This window comes from Leuresthes tenuis, unplaced genomic scaffold (genome assembly GCF_036924035.1).
Source record: "Leuresthes tenuis unplaced genomic scaffold, fLeuTen1.0.hap1 SCAF_17, whole genome shotgun sequence".
Lineage (NCBI taxonomy): Eukaryota > Metazoa > Chordata > Actinopteri > Atheriniformes > Atherinopsidae > Leuresthes > Leuresthes tenuis.
In genome coordinates this window covers 1644348-1663979 of record NW_027325371.1, presented here as the reverse complement: position 1 = coordinate 1663979, position 19632 = coordinate 1644348, and the positions used below count along the sequence as shown (strand labels likewise).

Sequence of the window (19632 nt, the reverse complement as noted above, 5' to 3'; positions counted from 1 at the left end):
GAGCTGCTTATCAGCTCGTCACGTGACAAAATCGATTCATCAAAGTGATAAACGGAAGTTTACCAAGCTGAATCTGTACGTGACGAAATAGAAAAGAAAGAAATTTAGTCCAGTAGATGGCGGCATATGCAACACCAAGGATGCCAGCTGCCATTAAAAATCAAAGAAGAAGAAGAAGAAGACGAAGAAGAAGAAGAGAACCTGTACGTTTTCTGATTTACATGGATTTCCTCAGAGGTTTCAGGTTGGATAATATAATGTCATCCAAACCTAAAACAGTCAGAAAATGTTCCCAGTTTATTTTCTACATTTAAAATTTTTAAATAAAAACGTTTATCCCTTCTGTCACCCACTGTTAGCGGCTTCCCTGTTTTCCTTTAAACCGTCAGTGTGACCACATAAACTCCTGTTATATCTGAGTTCTGAATTTCTTTTCAGATTTGAAGGGGAGGAGCCTCTTTAAGGTACCATAAAAGCTATAAAATACAGTAGATTTATTCATAAAAAAAAAACAGAACGAGATTTTGTTGTTTACAATTCAAGAACTTTTAATCCGACTTACAGCTTTCCCACAGTTTGTTTGAGGCTCTTTTTCCAACTTCCTGAGTGCACCCCTCCCCCTACCAACTGAAAAAGGCGGGAATCACCATAGCGACCAGTGACAGTGCAATACTCTGCTATGGCTAGCTAAGTTAGAGCACAAAAGTAAAAGAAATTTGAAAGTTATTTCTCAGATTTCAGTGCTCGAAGCCAACCGGGCCACAGCTGGTCTCCTTTTCCAACACATCTGGTGCATCTAAAACACTCGAATGCCACCCGGCGTCCGTTAGAAAGTTAGAAAGAAAACGCACTTGGTTTCTCCACCATAGTCTTTTAAACATATTTGTCACTGTGGACTTGCTCCACGAACACTTTCCGCCATTTCTCTTCCTCCGCTGAACGAACGCCAGGGTTCAGAGCCACACTTCGATGATGTCACCGTCCTCCATGTCGAGCTGCGCCGGCGTCTGGCCGCCCGTCACTTTGGCGCCGTCGAAGTGAAAGCGGATGTTTCTCTGAGCGCCGGCAGACACGCTGGACAGATACCGGGAGAAGATGGCGCCGAGCGGCGCCTCCTGCAACAAACAGAGGAGGTCAGACGCACGTTTGGCGGCTAAAACGAGCCGATGAAGACATACGGACCCTGTGCACGGTGAACTCCTGCGAGGAGTCGCGGTCTTTGCTTTGGAGTCGCACCGTGATGCTGCTGCTGCTCTGATCCTCTGCTGACATGACGACACATTCTGCACAGAAGAAGAATCTGAGCTGCTGAAACAACATGTGAGGCGCTGAAAAGCATCATTTCAGCTTACTGCTGCTGCTGGATCAGGGGTTCACTTAGTTTTACACTCACTGCTGCTGGATCAGGGGTTCACTTAGTTTTACACTCACTGCTGCTGAAGCTGCTGGATCAGGGGTTCACTTAGTTTTACACTCACTGCTGCTGGATCAGGGGTTCACTTAGTTTTACATTCACTGCTGCTGAAGCTGCTGGATCAGGGGTTCACTTAGTTTTACACTCACTGCTGCTGAAGCTGCTGGATCAGGGGTTCACTTAGTTTTACACACACTGCTGCTGAAGCTGCTGGATCAGGGGTTCACTTAGTTTTACACTCACTGCTGCTGAAGCTGCTGGATCAGGGGTTCACTTAGTTTTACACTCACTGCTGCTGAAGCTGCTGGATCAGGGGTTCACTTAGTTTTACACACACTGCTGCTGAAGCTGCTGGATCAGGGGTTCACTTAGTTTTACACACACTGCTGCTGAAGCTGCTGGATCAGGGGTTCACTTAGTTTTACACTCACTGCTGCTGAAGCTGCTAGATCAGGGGTTCACTTAGTTTTACACACACTGCTGCTGAAGCTGCTGGATCAGGGGTTCACTTAGTTTTTACTTAGTTTTTTTGTCAGAGTGTGATTGGATTTACTGAGGTTTAACTTTTTCAATTAAATAACGTGGATTTACTTCTTTTTCACATGATTTCAGAAAAAATTCCACTTTCTTTTCCCTTCTTTATGAGAAGTTTTTTTAATCATTTATTTAAACACTTCTTGGAAGTTTGAGAAATAAAAAAAAAACAACCTTTCTGGACAGATTTGAAGTGTTTAAATACTTAAATGGGTCTTAAGTGCCGAAACGAACTGCTCGGAGGTCATGTGACTCACCTATGATGTCAGCGATGCCGAGGCCGAGCTTGCCTACGGTGGAGTCGGTCGGCAGCTCGACCTCCTCTTTGAGCAGCAGGAGGCGAGGAGGCGGGACGCTCAGGATGACGGACAGCTGGTTCACCACGTCACTTAACCGCGTCGACTGGAAACACGAAGAAGACAGATAAAAACAAACCTGAGAGGAACATCCTGCAGAGTCTGTTCAGGTGGGACCTTCAAAAGGCCCAGGGACACCTTCAAAAGGCCCGGGGACACCTTCAAAAGGCCCGGGGACACCTTCAAAAGGCCCGGGGACACCTTCAAAAGGCCCGGGGACACCTTCAAAAGGCCCGGGGACACCTTCAAAAGGCCCGGGGACACCTTCAAAAGGCCCGGGGACACCTTCAAAAGGCCCAGGGACACCTTCAAAAGGTCCAGGGACACCTTCAAAAGGCCCAGGGACACCTTCAAAAGGCCCAGGGACACCTTCAAAAGGTCCAGGGACACCTTCAAAAGGTCCAGGGACACCTTCAAAAGGCCCAGGGACACCTTCAAAAGGCCCAGGGACACCTTCAAAAGGCCCAGGGACACCTTCAAAAGGCCCAGGGACACCTTCAAAAGGCCCAGGGACACCTTCAAAAGGCCCAGGGACACTTTCAAAAGGTCCAGGGACACTTTCAAAAGGCCCAGGGACACTTTCAAAAGGTCCAGGGACACCTTCAAAAGGTCCAGGGACACCTTCAAAAGGCCCAGGGACACCTTCAAAAGGCCCAGGGACACCTTCAAAAGGTCCAGGGACACCTTCAAAAGGTCCAGGGACACCTTCAAAAGGCCCAGGGACACCTTCAAAAGGCCCAGGGACACCTTCAAAAGGTCCAGGGACACCTTCAAAAGGCCCAGGGACACCTTCAAAAGGCCCAGGGACACCTTCAAAAGGCCCAGGGACACTTTCAAAAGGCCCAGGGACACCTTCAAAAGGCCCAGGGACACCTTCAAAAGGTCCGACATCGTTCCATGAACAGTGACAGTCACAGCAGGCTTAACGTTTCTGATGAAAAAAGCAGATTTTCCAGCTGAACGGACCAACAACAACAGGCCCGGTTCAGATCCAGAGGGAAGAACCGCCGGTTCTGGGGACTTACGTACCGACAGCACCGGGATCTTGTGGATGTCCGTTCGGCAGCGGACCTTCAGGGGAATCTCCCGGACCGGGTCTGAGCTGCAGAGTGAACTCTGTGAGTCGGAGGTCACGATGACGTCATCGTCGTCCTCTTCTTCTGGCTCCAGGGGCGGGGAGGCCCGGGAGGCCCGGCGGCGTGTGGACGTCCTGCGCTGGTCCGGGGAAAGGATGGAGCTCACAGCCTGAAGCCTCCTGTTGATCTCACTGAGGAGGAGAAACAGAAACGGACCTCTGAAGCTCTAAAGGGGAAATATTCTGCTTTTTAAGGATCTGAAACGTTCTGAGGTGTTTCTGAGATGTTTGAGGCAGACTTTGGTGAAAACACCAGCTGGTTTAAGCACAGTGGCTCTCTGTCCAACCCTGTCTGACAGCTCACTCTGTTTTCAGGGAGTCATACATTTCATACGATGTGTTACATCAAAAGCTGGACATCTTCTGTTCTCCGCTAGCTTCCTTCTGTTCTCCGCTAGCTTCCTTCTGTTCTCCGCTAGCTTCCTTCTGTCCTCCGCTAGCTTCCTTCTGTTCTCCGCTAGCTTCCTTCTGTTCTCTGCTAGCCTCCTTCTGTTCTCTGCTAGCTTCCTTCTGTTCTCCGCTAGCTTCCTTCTGTTCTCCGCTAGCTTCCTTCCGTTCTCTGCTAGCTTCCCTCTGTTCTCTGCTAGCCTCCTTCTGTTCTCTTCTAGCTTCCTTCCGTTCTCTGCTAGCTTCCTTCCGTTCTCTGCTAGCTTCCCTCTGTTCTCTGCTAGCCTCCTTCTGTTCTCTTCTAGCTTCCTTCTGTTCTCTGCTAGCTTCCTTCTGCTCTCTGCTAGCCTCCTTCTGTTCTCTGCTAGCTTCCTTCCGTTCTCTGCTAGCTTCCCTCTGTTCTCTGCTAGCCTCCTTCTGTTCTCTTCTAGCTTCCTTCTGTTCTCTGCTAGCTTCCTTCTGCTCTCTGCTAGCTTCCTTCTGTTCTCTGCTAACTTCCTAATGTTCTCTGCTAATAAGCAGACTGATTTCCATTAAAATGCTAAAGCTAAATGTTTCCTTGTGTTTGTTCTGCTCAGTGGACTCTATGTGAACTGGCTGCTTTCTGCTGAGATGCTGTAACATTGATGTCATGCTATCATGCTAAGCTAACAGGCTTTTACAATGGACACACTGTTCAGTATTTTCTGTTTTCTATGAAATGTTCCCAAACTTTAGACATTTTTCCCCCTTTTTCTCTGATTTTGCCCCTCGTTGTTTCCTCCATCAGATCCAGCTGCTCCAAACGCAGCACGACAGTAATAACAGTTAGTTAACGGTTATCGCAGTGTAACTGAGCCACTGAGCAGAACCAGCTCCCCCTCCGGGTCACTCGACTCACTTGATCTTCTTTCTGACCTTCCTGGACTGTTTCCGTACTGGACTCTCAGGCGGGGGAGGCGACGGGCAGCGAGCGTCGTCTCTGAAAGCCACAGAACAAACTCAGTCAGACGTTTTCCCGCCGCCGCCCCTGGAAGCGAGCGATCAGCCTTTTCTCTTACAGCCGCTGCTCCGTGTGTTCTCCTCGCCTCTGCTCCGGTTCTGCTTCATCCTCCGAGTCGCTCAGGGTGATGATGGGCGGCGGCGGCGGCGGTATCCTCGAGGAAAACTCCGCCCACAGACCGTCATCGGCGCCGTCGCCTGATGGAAACAAACAGTTTACAGCTGACGGGGAACAGAAACCGGCCGGTGGTCCGGTTCTCACCTGCGGTCCGGTCGGACAGCGGAGCCGCCGTGGGCTTCAGCCGCAGACTGCTGCTCACCTGAGCACAGAAACATCATGACGTCACACAGGTGGATCCACACGCCCACAGCAGCAGCTAAAGTCCGTACCTTGTTGGAGTAAACGGGAACGGGCGCGATCGCCGACGGGTCCAGGATGCGGCGGCGCTTCGGTGGCAGCTTGACGGCGTGCACGTCACAATCAGACACCTGAGGACAGAGACCGGAGCGGCACAGAGATAAAACACCAACCAGAACCAGAACCAGAACCAGAACCAGAACCAGAACCAGGCCGACTGTGGAGCCAATTCATCTGATACCAAACGTCCATCTTTACATTTCAGAATCTGGCAAAAATCTGATTCAAAAGGGACAAAACGAGCCTAAAAAGTCACAAAATCATCAGTTTAAATGTCAATATTAAGAGAAAATCAGTCAAAATTATTTAAAATATACATTTAAAAGAGACATTTTCAGCAGAATCAGCCGGTTCATGTGGGTTAAAAACATCTGACGGCTGCCTTTTAAGGCCAAAAACAACTAAACGTTCACAAAAAGCAGCTTTTCTGGTCAAAATCATCAGTTTAACTGTCAATATTAAGAGTAAATCAGTCGAATTTATTAAAAATATACATTAAAAAAAAAAGAAAAGTCCAAATTTAGTGTTTAAATGGCTAAATACAGAGTAAATAACAGACAGCCTTTCATGGATGGGGATTTTGGACCGAATAGTGATTTAAAAACTGTTTTTTTAACCTCATCAGTGGCTCCAGATTGATTCACATTAAGCTCAGTTTGTTTAAACCTACATTCAGAGACGTTTTCAGCAGAATCTGCCGGTTCATGTGGGTTAAAAACATCTGACGGCTGCCTTTTAAGCCCAAAAACAGCTAAACGTTCACAAAAAGCAGCTTTACTGGTCAAAATCATCAGTTTAAATCTCAATATTAAGAGTAAATCAGTAGAAAATCTTAATTTTTAGTCCAAACAAGATAAAACTTATGTTTCTGGGCTAATTATTTAGATATTTGGGCTTCGATTGAAAAAGAAATGTAAAAATCCACAACTGCAGGGTAAAAATAGAGGAATTAAAGTATTAATTAAAGAAGTATTTACTTCTTTTAGCACTGATTTGATGATCTCTGGCTCCTAATTACACAAACAGCAGAACAAACTGTTAAATCCGCCCCAACTAACGGCTTTATTGTGTTGGATTAAACTCCATGAAGTGCAGCAGCTGAGCGGCAGTTACTGCAGCGTCACGTTCGGTTACCTGGTTAACGGTTTGGAAGCCGGTTTGAGTTCTCTACGGTTAACTTTCATCTCGTCCGAAATCAAAAGTGTGAACACCGCTAATTAACAGCGAGCTAACGTTCAGTTTTCCCTCTCTATTCAGTTATTAACTCATTTCTGTGGCTTCATCGCTCATATAATCTCCCTCCAGTTCGTAATTTATTCATTCAAAATGCGTCCGAGTCTCTTACTTAAGACATTATCAACAAATAAAGTGTTTTTAAATCGATAAAAGCGGCAACGGATCTGTCAAACACTCACCGCTTCGGCCATGTTTGTTTCTCATCCGCGCATTGCTGCTGCCTTCAAGGACTGTGGGAGTTTATGAGTCATACGCGGGTTTTCCCGCTTAGTGTTGCCTTCAAGGACGGACTCACAGTGAAGGAGCCGCTTACGTAAACGTTGTTTTAAATAGATTCACAAAAACGGAACAAAAAGGTGAGAAAAAGTAAAAACAACTGGGAATAGAGTACAAACAAAAACAATTTTCAGTTTTCTGAAGATTAATAAAGAATTATGAATATAATTATTTTACAAAATAAGCTTTTTAGTAAAGATTAGTAAATAATAAGTGGATGAACTCAGATGAATACATATTTTCCACCGTCATTATTTACTGAACAGAAAGTAAGTGAACAGAAAGTAAGGAACTAAGAGGGTAAGCAGCAGCCAGGTGCTGCTGATCAATGCTCTGATTAATTGATCATCAGCAGGTGTGAGCACCTGTGTACTGAGGTGTATTTAAAATGATGACGCTGCAGAGAAATGAAAAGAAGTCCACATGTTGAAACCGATTTCTTTATTTGACATTATCTAAACTGTTCTTTACATTTTCTTGTGCTGCTTTTCTCATTTTTCCTTCAATGACGTATTTTCTTTAAAAATATTTCAAAAGGGATGAATTTAAAAGCAGATCCGGCAGAAATCATCACTGTAGAAGAGCTTAAATGACCGTGAAGAAGAGACACGAACACATCTGTAAAAAGACCTACGAACAGAACACAGATGAGGCAGAAAACAGGAGCTGCAGTTCCTCTTCTGACCAGCAGGCGGCGCTCCAGGAAAACACCTGAAGCTGAAGGAAAACTGTTCAAATCCAAACTGAAGTCTTTCCACGAGGCATTCAGGTCTGTTTGGTCCACTTCAAAGACATCAGAGCAGGCAGGAAACTAAAGTCATCTCATAAAAATGGAAGAAAAAAATCAAACTGGGCCATTTCAGATGATAATAAAGTTCAGAAACAGGCTTCTTTTGGTCAGATTCAGTGTTGAACGCCATCATTTCTTCTTGTTCTCCTTGCAGGCCACCACGTATCGCTGGGCCACGTTCAGCGGAGGAGAGTAACCGTCGGCGTACGACGTGTCCTCGAACAGCACCATGTAGTCGTCCTGGGGCTGCAGGTGAGAGGTCAGAGGTCAGATTTTACAGAAACTAAACGGCATGAAGAGGATTTTACTCTGCAGGCAGAAAACCAGAGTTAAACTGCAGAAAACCAGAGTTAAACTGCAGAAAACCAGAGTTAAACTGCAGAAAACCAGAGTTAAACTGCAGAAAACCAGAGTTAAACTGCAGAAAACCAGAGTTAGACTCCAGAAAACCAGAGTTAGAGTGCAGAAAACCAGAGTTAGAGTGCAGAAAACCAGAGTTAGACTCCAGAAAACCAGTTCAACTGCAGAAAACCAGAGTTAGACTCCAGAAAACCAGAGTTAGACTCCAGAAAACCAGAGTTAGACTCCAGAAAACCAGAGTTAGACTGCAGAAAACCAGAGTTAGACTCCAGAAAACCAGAGTTAGACTCCAGAAAACCAGTTCAACTGCAGAAAACCAGAGTTAGACTCCAGAAAACCAGAGTTAGACTGCAGAAAACCAGAGTTAGACTCCAGAAAACCAGAGTTAGAGTGCAGAAAACCAGAGTTAGACTCCAGAAAACCAGAGTTAAGAGTGCAGAAAACCAGAGTTAGACTGCAGAAAACCAGAGTTAGACTGCAGAAAACCAGAGTTAGACTGCAGAAAACCAGAGTTAGACTCCAGAAAACCAGAGTTAGACTCCAGAAAACCAGTTCAACTGCAGAAAACCAGAGTAAGGCTCCAGAAAACCAGAGTTAGACTGAAGAAAACCAGAGTTAGACTGAAGAAAACCAGAGTTAGACTGAAGAAAACCAGAGTTAGACTGAAGAAAACCAGAGTTAGACTGAAGAAAACCAGAGTTAGACTGAAGAAAACCAGAGTTAGAGTGCAGAAAACCAGAGTTAGAGTGCAGAAAACCAGAGTTAGAGTGCAGAAAACCACAGTTAGAGTGCAGAAAACCACAGTTAGAGTGCAGAAAACCAGAGTTAAACTGAAGAAAACCAGAGTTAGACTCCAGAAAACCAGAGTTAGACTCCAGAAAACCAGAGTTAGACTCCAGAAAACCAGAGTTAGACTCCAGAAAACCAGATTTAGACTCCAGAAAACCACAGTTAGAGTGCAGAAAACCACAGTTAGAGTGCAGAAAACCAGAGTTAGAGTGCAGAAAACCACAGTTAGAGTGCAGAAAACCACAGTTAGAGTGCAGAAAACCACAGTTAGACTCCAGAAAACCAGAGTTAGACTCCAGAAAACCAGAGTTAGACTCCAGAAAACCAGAGTTAGACTCCAGAAAACCAGAGTTAGACTCCAGAAAACCAGAGTTAGACTCCAGAAAACCAGAGTTAGACTCCAGAAAACCAGATTTAGACTCCAGAAAACCACAGTTAGAGTGCAGAAAACCAGAGTTAGAGTGCAGAAAACCAGAGTTAGAGTGCAGAAAACCAGAGTTAGAGTGCAGAAAACCAGAGTTAGACTCCAGAAAACCAGAGTTAGACTCCAGAAAACCAGAGTTAGACTCCAGAAAACCAGAGTTAGACTCCAGAAAACCAGAGTTAGACTCCAGAAAACCAGAGTTAGACTCCAGAAAACCAGAGTTAGACTCCAGAAAACCAGATTTAGACTCCAGAAAACCACAGTTAGACTCCAGAAAACCAGAGTTAGACTGCAGAAAACCAGAGTTAGACTGCAGAAAACCAGTTCAACTGCAGAAAACCAGAGTTAGACTCCAAAAAACCAGAGTTAGACTGCAGAAAACCAGAGTTAGACTGCAGAAAACCAGAGTTAGACTCCAGAAAACCAGAGTTAGAGTGCAGAAAACCAGAGTTAGACTCCAGAAAACCAGAGTTAAGAGTGCAGAAAACCAGAGTTAGACTGCAGAAAACCAGAGTTAGACTCCAGAAAACCAGTTCAACTGCAGAAAACCAGAGTAAGGCTCCAGAAAACCAGAGTAAGGCTCCAGAAAACCAGAGTTAGACTGAAGAAAACCAGAGTTAGACTGAAGAAAACCAGAGTTAGACTGAAGAAAACCAGAGTTAGACTGAAGAAAACCAGAGTTAGACTCCAGAAAACCAGAGTTAGACTCCAGAAAACCACAGTTAGAGTGCAGAAAACCACAGTTAGAGTGCAGAAAACCAGAGTTAAACTGAAGAAAACCAGAGTTAGACTCCAGAAAACCAGAGTTAGACTCCAGAAAACCAGAGTTAGACTCCAGAAAACCAGAGTTAGACTGCAGAAAACCAGAGTTAGACTGCAGAAAACCAGAGTTAGACTGCAGAAAACCAGAGTTAGACTCCAGAAAACCAGTTCAACTGCAGAAAACCAGAGTAAGGCTCCAGAAAACCAGAGTAAGGCTCCAGAAAACCAGAGTTAGACTGAAGAAAACCAGAGTTAGACTGAAGAAAACCAGAGTTAGACTGAAGAAAACCAGAGTTAGAGTGCAGAAAACCAGAGTTAGAGTGCAGAAAACCAGAGTTAGAGTGCAGAAAACCAGAGTTAGAGTGCAGAAAACCAGAGTTAGAGTGCAGAAAACCAGAGTTAAACTGAAGAAAACCAGAGTTAGACTCCAGAAAACCAGAGTTAGACTCCAGAAAACCAGAGTTAGACTCCAGAAAACCAGAGTTAGAGTGCAGAAAACCAGAGTTAGAGTGCAGAAAACCAGAGTTAGAGTGCAGAAAACCAGAGTTAGACTGCAGAAAACCAGAGTTAGACTGAAGAAAACCAGAGTTAGACTGAAGAAAACCAGAGTTAGACTGAAGAAAACCAGAGTTAGACTGAAGAAAACCAGAGTTAGACTGAAGAAAACCAGAGTTAGACTCCAGAAAACCAGAGTTAGACTCCAGAAAACCACAGTTAGAGTGCAGAAAACCAGAGTTAGAGTGCAGAAAACCAGAGTTAGAGTGCAGAAAACCAGAGTTAGACTCCAGAAAACCAGAGTTAGACTCCAGAAAACCAGAGTTAGACTCCAGAAAACCAGAGTTAGACTCCAGAAAACCAGAGTTAGACTCCAGAAAACCAGTTCAACTGCAGAAAACCAGAGTTAGACTGCAGAAAACCAGAGTTAGACTCCAGGAAACCAGAGTTAGACTCCAGAAAACCAGTTCAACTGCAGAAAACCAGAGTTAGACTCCAGAAAACCAGTTCAACTGCAGAAAACCAGAGTAAGGCTCCAGAAAACCAGAGTAAGGCTCCAGAAAACCAGAGTAAGGCTCCAGAAAACCAGAGTTAGACTCCAGAAAACCAGTTCAACTGCAGAAAACCAGAGTTAGACTCCAGAAAACCAGAGTTAGACTGCAGAAAACCAGAGTTAGACTGCAGAAAACCAGAGTTAGACTCCAGAAAACCAGAGTTAGACTCCAGAAAACCAGAGTTAGACTCCAGAAAACCAGAGTTAGACTGCAGAAAACCAGAGTTAAACTCCAGAAACCCAGAGTTAGACTCCAGAAAACCAGTTCAACTGCAGAAAACCAGAGTTAGACTGCAGAAAACCAGAGTTAGACTGCAGAAAACCAGAGTTAGACTCCAGAAAACCAGAGTTAGACTCCAGAAAACCAGAGTTAGACTCCAGAAAACCAGAGTTAGACTCCAGAAAACCAGAGTTAGACTCCAGAAAACCAGAGTTAGACTCCAGAAAACCAGAGTTAGACTCCAGAAAACCAGAGTTAGACTCCAGAAAACCAGTTCAACTGCAGAAAACCAGAGTTAGACTCCAGAAAACCAGTTCAACTGCAGAAAACCAGAGTAAGGCTCCAGAAAACCAGAGTAAGGCTCCAGAAAACCAGAGTAAGGCTCCAGAAAACCAGAGTTAGACTCCAGAAAACCAGTTCAACTGCAGAAAACCAGAGTTAGACTGCAGAAAACCACAGTTAGACTGCAGAAAACCACAGTTAGACTGCAGAAAACCACAGTTAGACTCCAGAAAACCAGAGTTACACTGCAGAAAACCAGAGTTAGACTCCAGAAAACCAGAGTTAAACTGCAGAAAACCAGTTCAACTGCAGAAAACCAGAGTTAGAGTGCAGAAAACCAGAGTAAGACTCCAGAAAACCACAGTTAGACTCCAGAAAACCAGAGTTAGACTTCAATAAACCAGAGTTAGACTTCAATAAACCAGAGTTAGACTTCAATAAACCAGAGTTAGACTTCAATAAACCAGAGTTAGAGTGCAGAAAACCAGAGTTATATCCCTGCGGTGATATATAGTTTCCAACAGTAGACGGGGAGGCAGCACTTTGCTCTCAGGCTGCAGCTTCTCTGAACTCCAACAGTTGCTGTTTGTGACCCGATTTAAACGGATCATTAACTGTTCCAGCTGCAGGAAGTGGATCAACACTTCTCTTCTTCACCTCTTCGAGCACCAGTTTAACTTCAGTTTAAAGTACGGCGCCGTGGGACTGACCCGTGACCTCGGCTCGGGTCCGACTCTGAGGGCGGGGAGGCGGAACCTGAACATACGAACCAATCACGCAGCTTTGAGCGGACAGCCTCACCCTGTGTGGCGGAGTGTGGATCAGGGCCCGGTAGAAGCAGGTGGTCTGGGGGTACAGGGCCAGAACCAGCTGGTCCTTGCTGAACAGGGCCTCGGGGTCCGTCTCGGGGTTGGCCTTCCACTGAGGCAGAGGGATGATCCGCCGCCGGCTGAGCGTGTGTCTCCTGATCAGAGAAGAAGAAAGTTCAGACAGATGAAACAAGCCCACGATGCTCCGGGAATAAGCTGAGACAGATTCTGACTCCTCTGACCCACAAATATATATATAGCTGGAGGAGGTTCATTCAGCTTTTTCTGTTCATGATGGAGGGAGAAAAGGTGGAGGAAGGAAAGATGGAGGAAGGAAAGATGGAGGAAGGAAAGATGGAGAAAGAAAAGATGGAGGAAGGAAAGATGGAGAAAGAAAAGGTGGAGGAAGGAAAGATGGAGAAAGAAAAGATGGAGGAAGGAAAGGTGGAGGAAGTAAAGATGGAGGAAGGAAAGGTGGAGGAAGAAAAGATGGAAGAAGGAAAGATGGAGGAAGGAAAGGTGGAGGAAGAAAAGGTGGAGGAAGGAAAGGTGGAGGAAGAAAAGGTGGAGGAAGTAAAGGTGGAGGAAGTAAAGATGGAGGAAGTAAAGGTGGAGAAAGTAAAGGTGGAGGAAGTAAAGGTGGAGGAAGTAAAGATGGAGGAAGTAAAGATGGAGGAAGGAAAGATGGAGGAGCTGAATCTGAGGACTGACTCGTTCGTTCTGTTTGGTTCTTTTTTCTTGACTTTAGCTGAAAAAGCAGAAAAAAATGGTTCAAATCCTTTTGAGCTCTTTTCCAGATTTTTCAGCGGTTCGAAGCCTGAATAAAAACGCCGTCACGTGGCGACTCCGTCCTTTCATCCGAGGTTGTGGAACAGATCGAACGGAAGATTAAAGACGACGAAGCAGAACTCACTCTTTGCCCTCCTCGTCGATGTCGTCCACCTCGTACCTGCAGGCAGAGAAAGCTGTCAGATGATGTCAGATGCTGTCAGATGATGTCAGATGATGTCAGATGATGTCACATGCTGTCAGATGCTGTCAGATTATGTCACATGATGTCACATGCTGTCAGATGATGTCACATGATGTCACATGCTGTCAGATGATGTCAGATGCTGTCAGATTATGTCAGATGCTGTCAGATTATGTCAGATGCTGTCAGATGATGTCAGATGATGTCACATGCTGTCAGATGCTGTCAGATTATGTCACATGATGTCACATGCTGTCAGATGATGTCACATGATGTCAGATGATGTCACATGATGTCACATGCTGTCAGATGTCACATGCTGTCAGATGATGTCACATGATGTCACATGATGTCAGATGATGTCAGATGCTGTCAGATTATGTCACATGATGTCACATGATGTCACATGATGTCACATGATGTCACATGATGTCAGATGCTGTCAGATGCTGTCAGATGATGTCACATGCTGTCACATGATGTCAGATTATGTCACATGATGTCACATGATGTCACATGATGTCACATGATGTCAGATGATGTCACATGATGTCACATGCTGTCAGATGATGTCAGATGCTGTCAGATGATGTCACATGATGTCAGATGATGTCAGATGCTGTCAGATGATGTCACATGATGTCACATGATGTCAGATGTCAGATGATGTCACATGTCAGATTATGTCACATGATGTCACATGATGTCACATGATGTCAGATGATGTCACATGATGTCACATGCTGTCAGATGATGTCAGATGCTGTCAGATGATGTCACATGATGTCAGATGATGTCAGATGCTGTCAGATGATGTCACATGATGTCACATGATGTCAGATGTCAGATGATGTCACATGATGTCAGATTATGTCAGATGATGTCACATGATGTCAGATTATGTCACATGATGTCACATGATGTCAGATGATGTCACATGATGTCACATGATGTCACATGATGTCACATGATGTCACATGATGTCAGATGATGTCTGAGCTGTGTGGGGCGTCCTCACTTGTTGGTGGAGTGGTTGTAGCTGACCACCTCGGCCAGGATCCACTGCTCGTCTCCGTCCACCGCCTTCACCCTCGCCGCCACCTTGTCGCCCTGCTTGGCCACGTAGTCGCTGCTGGCCGGTATCGCCCCGCACAGAGGAGGCGGGCTGAGGGAGGACGACACGTTAGCGTTTAACATCTTCCATGGATTCAACACTTTCCAACTCAGACAAGCCAACATTTAGAGGATTTTATGGACATTTTCCCATCGTTTCACCCTTAAAACACTTTTTATTGGGATTTACCGTCTGAATGTTGATGCTTAAAATGCATTTTCGCTGCTTCCATCAACGTCGTCTCATCAGAAAATAAAATTCTGGTTTTGTTCAAGTTGTTTTTTACTTTTTCATTAAGATTTAAGAGATTAAATGAATCCCTTCAACCTAAAATAAAATCTGTGCAACAATCAGATGTGAAATAAGAAGAGTTTTAATAAGTTCTGTCTTCAGCTTCTGAAAAATGTATTTCACTGCGTCAGAAACCAGAAAAGTTTCATTCAGTTTCAGTTTGAGCCTCAATGTAACGAATAAAAGTCCAAAGAAGGAAACTTTATTGATCTGAGGCTGGAAAACTGAATAAAACCCAGAATCTGAAGCATCAACAAAGTTTAACTTGGACAAAAATAACAATTATTTTCATTAGCAGTTAATCAAAAATACCAGAAATAGTGAAAATTGTCCTAAATATATATTATTATGACTGAACCTTTGGTGGAAGCTGCTTTTATACCCAATCCTGACACCCTCACCTGGCAGCAGGTAACCTGCTGGTTGGAGAAGCTCCAGAAGCTGTTTCTGTAGATTCTATAAACTTTCTGTCTTTCTTTGGCTCCAGAACAGCTTTCACTGAGTGTTTTACTGCATTAAATTCACAACATTTGTTTCTATTGTCTGTTTTACAATGAAGTCGGTCAGGGAAGACTCTGAAAATAATGTCTTTGAACTTGTGTTAAAGAAAGGTGGAAATTACTTAACTAAACTTTTATAAACTTTCTGTCTTTCTTTGACTCCAGAACAGCTTTTACTGAGTGATGCTGCAGCAGATTCTACATTTGCTTATAATTTCTTGGTTGCACGGTGCTGCAGACATCATCCCAGTAGAGGAGTGTGTAGAAAACCCTCTATAAGCCCCCCCGATAGCCGCCAATAACAACAACACAGCAGCTATGAGCTAACAGAGCTATGAGCTAACAGAGCTATGAGCTAACAGAGCTTCTTGTTTGTTACATAAAGGTTCAAACTAATGAAGAAGTTACTGATTCAGGTTTTTGTTGCATGTTTGAGGGCTTTCTGAACGTGTGGTTTAACAGCAGATGAAACAGAGTAAAACTCACATAATAAACCTAAATGATAAGAGAAGCTGTGAGGAACAACATGTGAAACCATGGCAGCAAACAGCTCCGAGTGGTGGGAACGTTGGAAAGCAGCTAAAGTGAATTCCACATCGTGTTTTTCCACATCTTCTGACCCACAAACTAGACTTTTACTAAATTTGATGCTGCGTTGGACTCTGATTTGTTTCCAAGTACAATTAAATTAGTCAGAAAAACACTAAAATTAAATGACTTAACTAAACTTTTATAAACTTTCTGTCTTTCTTTGGCTCCAGAACAGCTTTTACTGAGTGTTGCTGCAGCAGATTCTGGGTTTGGTTATAATTTCTTGGTTGCACGGTGCTGCAGACGTCATCCCAGTAGAGGAGTGTGTAGAAAACCCTCTATAAGCCCCCCGATAGCCGCCAATAACAACAACACAGCAGCTATGAGCTAACAGAGCTATAGCACACGTTCATTCATTCATTCTTCTTCAAGTATTGGTGAAATAAAGACAGATGATGCCTTATTTCTGCTGCAGCAGATTCTGGGTTTGGTTCTAAAGACAAAGAAGTTGGTCAAACTAAGTTAAACTAGTCAGACTTAAGAAGCGTCACACTGATCCGGACGTGGCTGATACCTCTCTCCAGGTTTGCCGATCCACAGCGGGAGCGTCATGGCCGACTGCTGGAGCAGCGTCATCAGGACGCCGCGTCTCATCGTCTTCCTCGGCGGGTCGCTGTCGCTGTAGACTCCCGCCATCCTCGCAGCTGGAAAAGAAAAAGGACAGAAGCTGCAGAAGCAGAGCTGAAAAAGTGAGGGAATTCATGGCTGAAACGTACCGATCCTCCGCTCCTCCAGCAGAGACTTGATTTCTGCGATCTTATCGAGAGCGTGACGCAGGATGCTGCCAAGGGAAGAGGAGCAGATTCACTTCCTGTTAAAGTCAAACAGGAAGTACAGACTCAGCCGTGGAGGGCTCCTCACCTGCACTCTGCCTCGGCGTCGGCTTTGGCCGTGGTGTACAGCCCCCTCAGTTTGGTGCGGTAGTACGGAGAAGCTGAAAGAGACGGAGGCAGAGGTCCAGGTCTAACCACCGGTGAACAGAGAGGCTGTTTCCAGCCGGTGTTAACGCTCTGGAAACAGGACGCATTTAGGGAGACGGACCGTGGAAAAAGAGCTGCTGGACCGATTCAGGAGGAGGAACACTGGACCAGAACAGAGAGGCTGTTTCCAGCCGGTGTTAAAGCTCTGGAAACAGGACGCATTTAGAGAGACGGACCGTGGAAAAAGAGCTGCTGGACCGATTCAGGAGGAGGAACACTGGACCACAGCTTTACCCTCACAGTTACTGGGGGTCCTGGGGGTCTACATGCACTACTCCCCTCCTATTGGTCCACAGACTTTACACAGAAACAGTCTGATCACAGCCTCCGGTCCTGGATTTCATCACATTTGCCCTCAGTCCGTAGTGAACTGCTGATGCTGAACATGAAGCTGAAGCGGTCCACTTTTATTTCACTAGAGGACCCCGTCACATGATGAGCCTTTGAACGCATCGCGTCATGTTCTCAGAGACATTAAACAACATTTAACGTCTCATATGACTTGTAGGAAGGCTGGTGAGACAGTCAGTGGGGGTCTGCACATGTTCTGTACTGAACTAGTTCCTTTTTCTTTAATTTTATTATTATTAATGATCATATGTTCATGTTTTTGTCTCTTGGACCTTCAGTTAATCTGTAACTTTGTGTTTTGCTGCCTAACTAAAGCAGGTCTCTCTTGCAAATGAGACCCTGGGTCTCAGTGAGATTTTATAAATAAAGGTTAATAAAAATGTGTTTGTGGGGTTCTGAGGGAGGAACAGAGTCCCTTTGGACCCCAGCAGGGCCGGTCCTGTTCTCATGGACAGGATCTGGAGGTGGAGTCGGGGGGAGGGGGGAGTCTGGTTTGGGAACCTCGGGGTTACATCTTTTTGCAGATGATGCGGTTCTGTTGACCTTCAGCTGCACTGGTTCAGAGCGGAGTGTGAAGCAGCCGGGATGAAAGGCGGCTCCTCCAGGTCAGAGGTCGTGGTTCTGACCATCTGGAGGAGCTCGGAGTCGAGCCGCTGCTCCTCCACATAGAAAGGAGTCAGCTGAGGTGGTTCCTCTGGTCAGGATGCCTCCTGGGAGGAGGAACCGGGTCAGAACCACAACCCACTGGAGGGATTATTTATCCCATCTGACCTGGGAACGCCTCAGGATCCTCTAGGAGGAGCTGGGGAGGGATGTCTGGGTTTCCTGCTGGACCTGTTGGTTCTGACCCGACTTGTTTGTTAATGTGTCTGCTGAGTTTCATCTTATTATATGTTTATTATAAACCTCCCAGTTAGTTTTCCTTCTTCTTCTTCTGTCAGCCTCTCTCGTGCCACAGCGAGTCGCATTGATTTTTACACCGTTTTACCCTCCTGATCAGAATCAGAACCACTTCATCCCATTAAAGCCCATTAAAGCCTCCCAGTTAGCAGCTGTTGAAATATTGAGTTCTTCAAGCCGTGATTCGTGCTGCTGAAATATGAAATATGTTGTTTAATGTCTCTGAGAACACGACGCGATGCGTTCAAAGGCTCGTCATGTGACAGGGTCAGAGTTTAATCAGGTTTCTGGTGTGTTTATGAAGCAAAGAAGACATTTTCTGTGCCACAGCACGATGATTTTCAAGTTTTTATCTCCTGTGGTGTAAAATCCACTGGAGTAAAACCAACTTAGTTATTGATGTGTAACATGTCATTTTCTCTGTTTGCCAAGTGCAAACAGCCTGAAACACTGCGTTTGTTGTAGGATTTTAGTTAAAATGATGTGACTGACTTTTGTTTTCCGTCTGCATCCTCTCGTGCGTTTTCTGGATGTTGAGCAGGTTGTGTTCACTCCGTGACCTCTCCTCCTGAAACAGGACACGCTGATTATTGGTTGCACTGCACTCAGAGACTTTCCAGGTAGAGTTTCAGTCACACTCACCTGTGTCTGTTTGATGAGCTGATGGAGCTCAGTGAGCAGCTCTGCTATCTTCGTATCAGCCGACATGTCCGTATCCTTAAGCTTCTGATATCCAACACAGTTTTGTTACAGCGGCGATGATAAATACGAAGTTTGGTTGAAAATAAGTTAAATTTGGCACATTTTGACGGGAGTTCTGTTTAAACTTTGTCATTGAAACCTCTCACAAACAGAAAAGAGCAGCGCTATGGTGTTGTTGGAGGATGTATTACTCCGTTTTTACCCAGTTGCCTTAAAAGCCTCAAAAATATCTTTTAAAAGTTAAATCAAAGGGTTTAAACAACATTACGCTGACTGCTGGGGCGCTAACGGACCGCGTTAGCAACTGCGTTGTATCGCTGAATAATTACATGAATGCTCATTCAACATAAACAGTAGCAATATAAATGGTGTCCCAACACAACAATAATTGTATCGTAAGTCAGTTTTTCTTCAGAAACAGTCCGTAAATTCACTCACCGTGCACGTTCATTTGTTTATTTATCGCTTACTTGCTAACTACGGATTAGCATCTACTTCTTCTTTGGTGTTGATAGAAAGTCGATCTACTGGTGTTAATACGCACACCGCCATCAGCCACCCGCTGGTCAGAGTTGGGTACTGCATGTCTGGCACAAATCGTGTAAAAACGATCTTTTCCTGGAAAGTTGACGTAATAACGCGATTTTCTTTCTTTTAAATAAGTTTCACCAGCAACAAACATGTTTGTGAAAAGTATAAAAACAAGAACAAAGTCACTGCAACTCGTTAATTTTATTGGAATTCACACTCGGAGCATGTTAAGATAGAAAAACTCCATAAATGTTGCATTTCTGAAAAAAATACATTTTTTTTAACACTAAATCAACCAAGTAAACTCTGTTACCTCAGAAGAAAATGTTGTGGGCAGTCTTCTTGTGGTGTTGCAGATAAAACTTATTGAATACAGGGAAACTAATTGGTACATTTAGGTCAGATTAATTTTTATTTTTTTACCAAGTTAATATTAATGATTATTTTACATTAAAGACATTTGTTACAATGATAGCTG

General features: G+C 44.7%; 2 protein-coding genes across 3 annotated transcripts; both read right to left on the bottom strand.

The window, feature by feature from the left end:
* Positions 1 to 535: 535 nt before the first annotated feature.
* On the bottom strand, positions 536 to 6736 carry nfatc2ip (nuclear factor of activated T cells 2 interacting protein). The gene is made up of 9 exons (XM_072368786.1): positions 6641 to 6736; positions 5198 to 5296; positions 5070 to 5127; positions 4867 to 5005; positions 4707 to 4787; positions 3334 to 3571; positions 2206 to 2350; positions 1183 to 1283; positions 536 to 1115 (listed from the first exon to the last, which is right to left on the bottom strand). Exons 1-9 carry the CDS (start codon positions 6650 to 6652, stop codon positions 954 to 956), a joined length of 1035 nt encoding a protein of 344 aa, XP_072224887.1. The 5' UTR covers positions 6653 to 6736; the 3' UTR covers positions 536 to 953.
* An 828-nt stretch (positions 6737 to 7564) lies between these two features.
* sgf29 (SAGA complex associated factor 29) lies at positions 7565 to 19167 on the bottom strand. 2 transcript variants are annotated; one of them, XM_072369309.1, is made up of 10 exons: positions 19062 to 19167; positions 18564 to 18644; positions 18414 to 18489; positions 16552 to 16624; positions 16407 to 16471; positions 16205 to 16334; positions 14213 to 14359; positions 13135 to 13170; positions 12214 to 12376; positions 7565 to 7773 (listed from the first exon to the last, which is right to left on the bottom strand). In XM_072369309.1, exons 2-10 carry the CDS (start codon positions 18627 to 18629, stop codon positions 7657 to 7659), a joined length of 873 nt encoding a protein of 290 aa, XP_072225410.1. In that variant the 5' UTR covers positions 18630 to 18644; positions 19062 to 19167; the 3' UTR covers positions 7565 to 7656. The 2 variants fall into 2 exon arrangements, with proteins under 2 accessions (XP_072225410.1, XP_072225409.1); XM_072369308.1 differs by having other exon boundaries at positions 18564 to 18647; positions 19062 to 19165.
* Between the last annotated feature and the right edge of the window lie 465 nt (positions 19168 to 19632).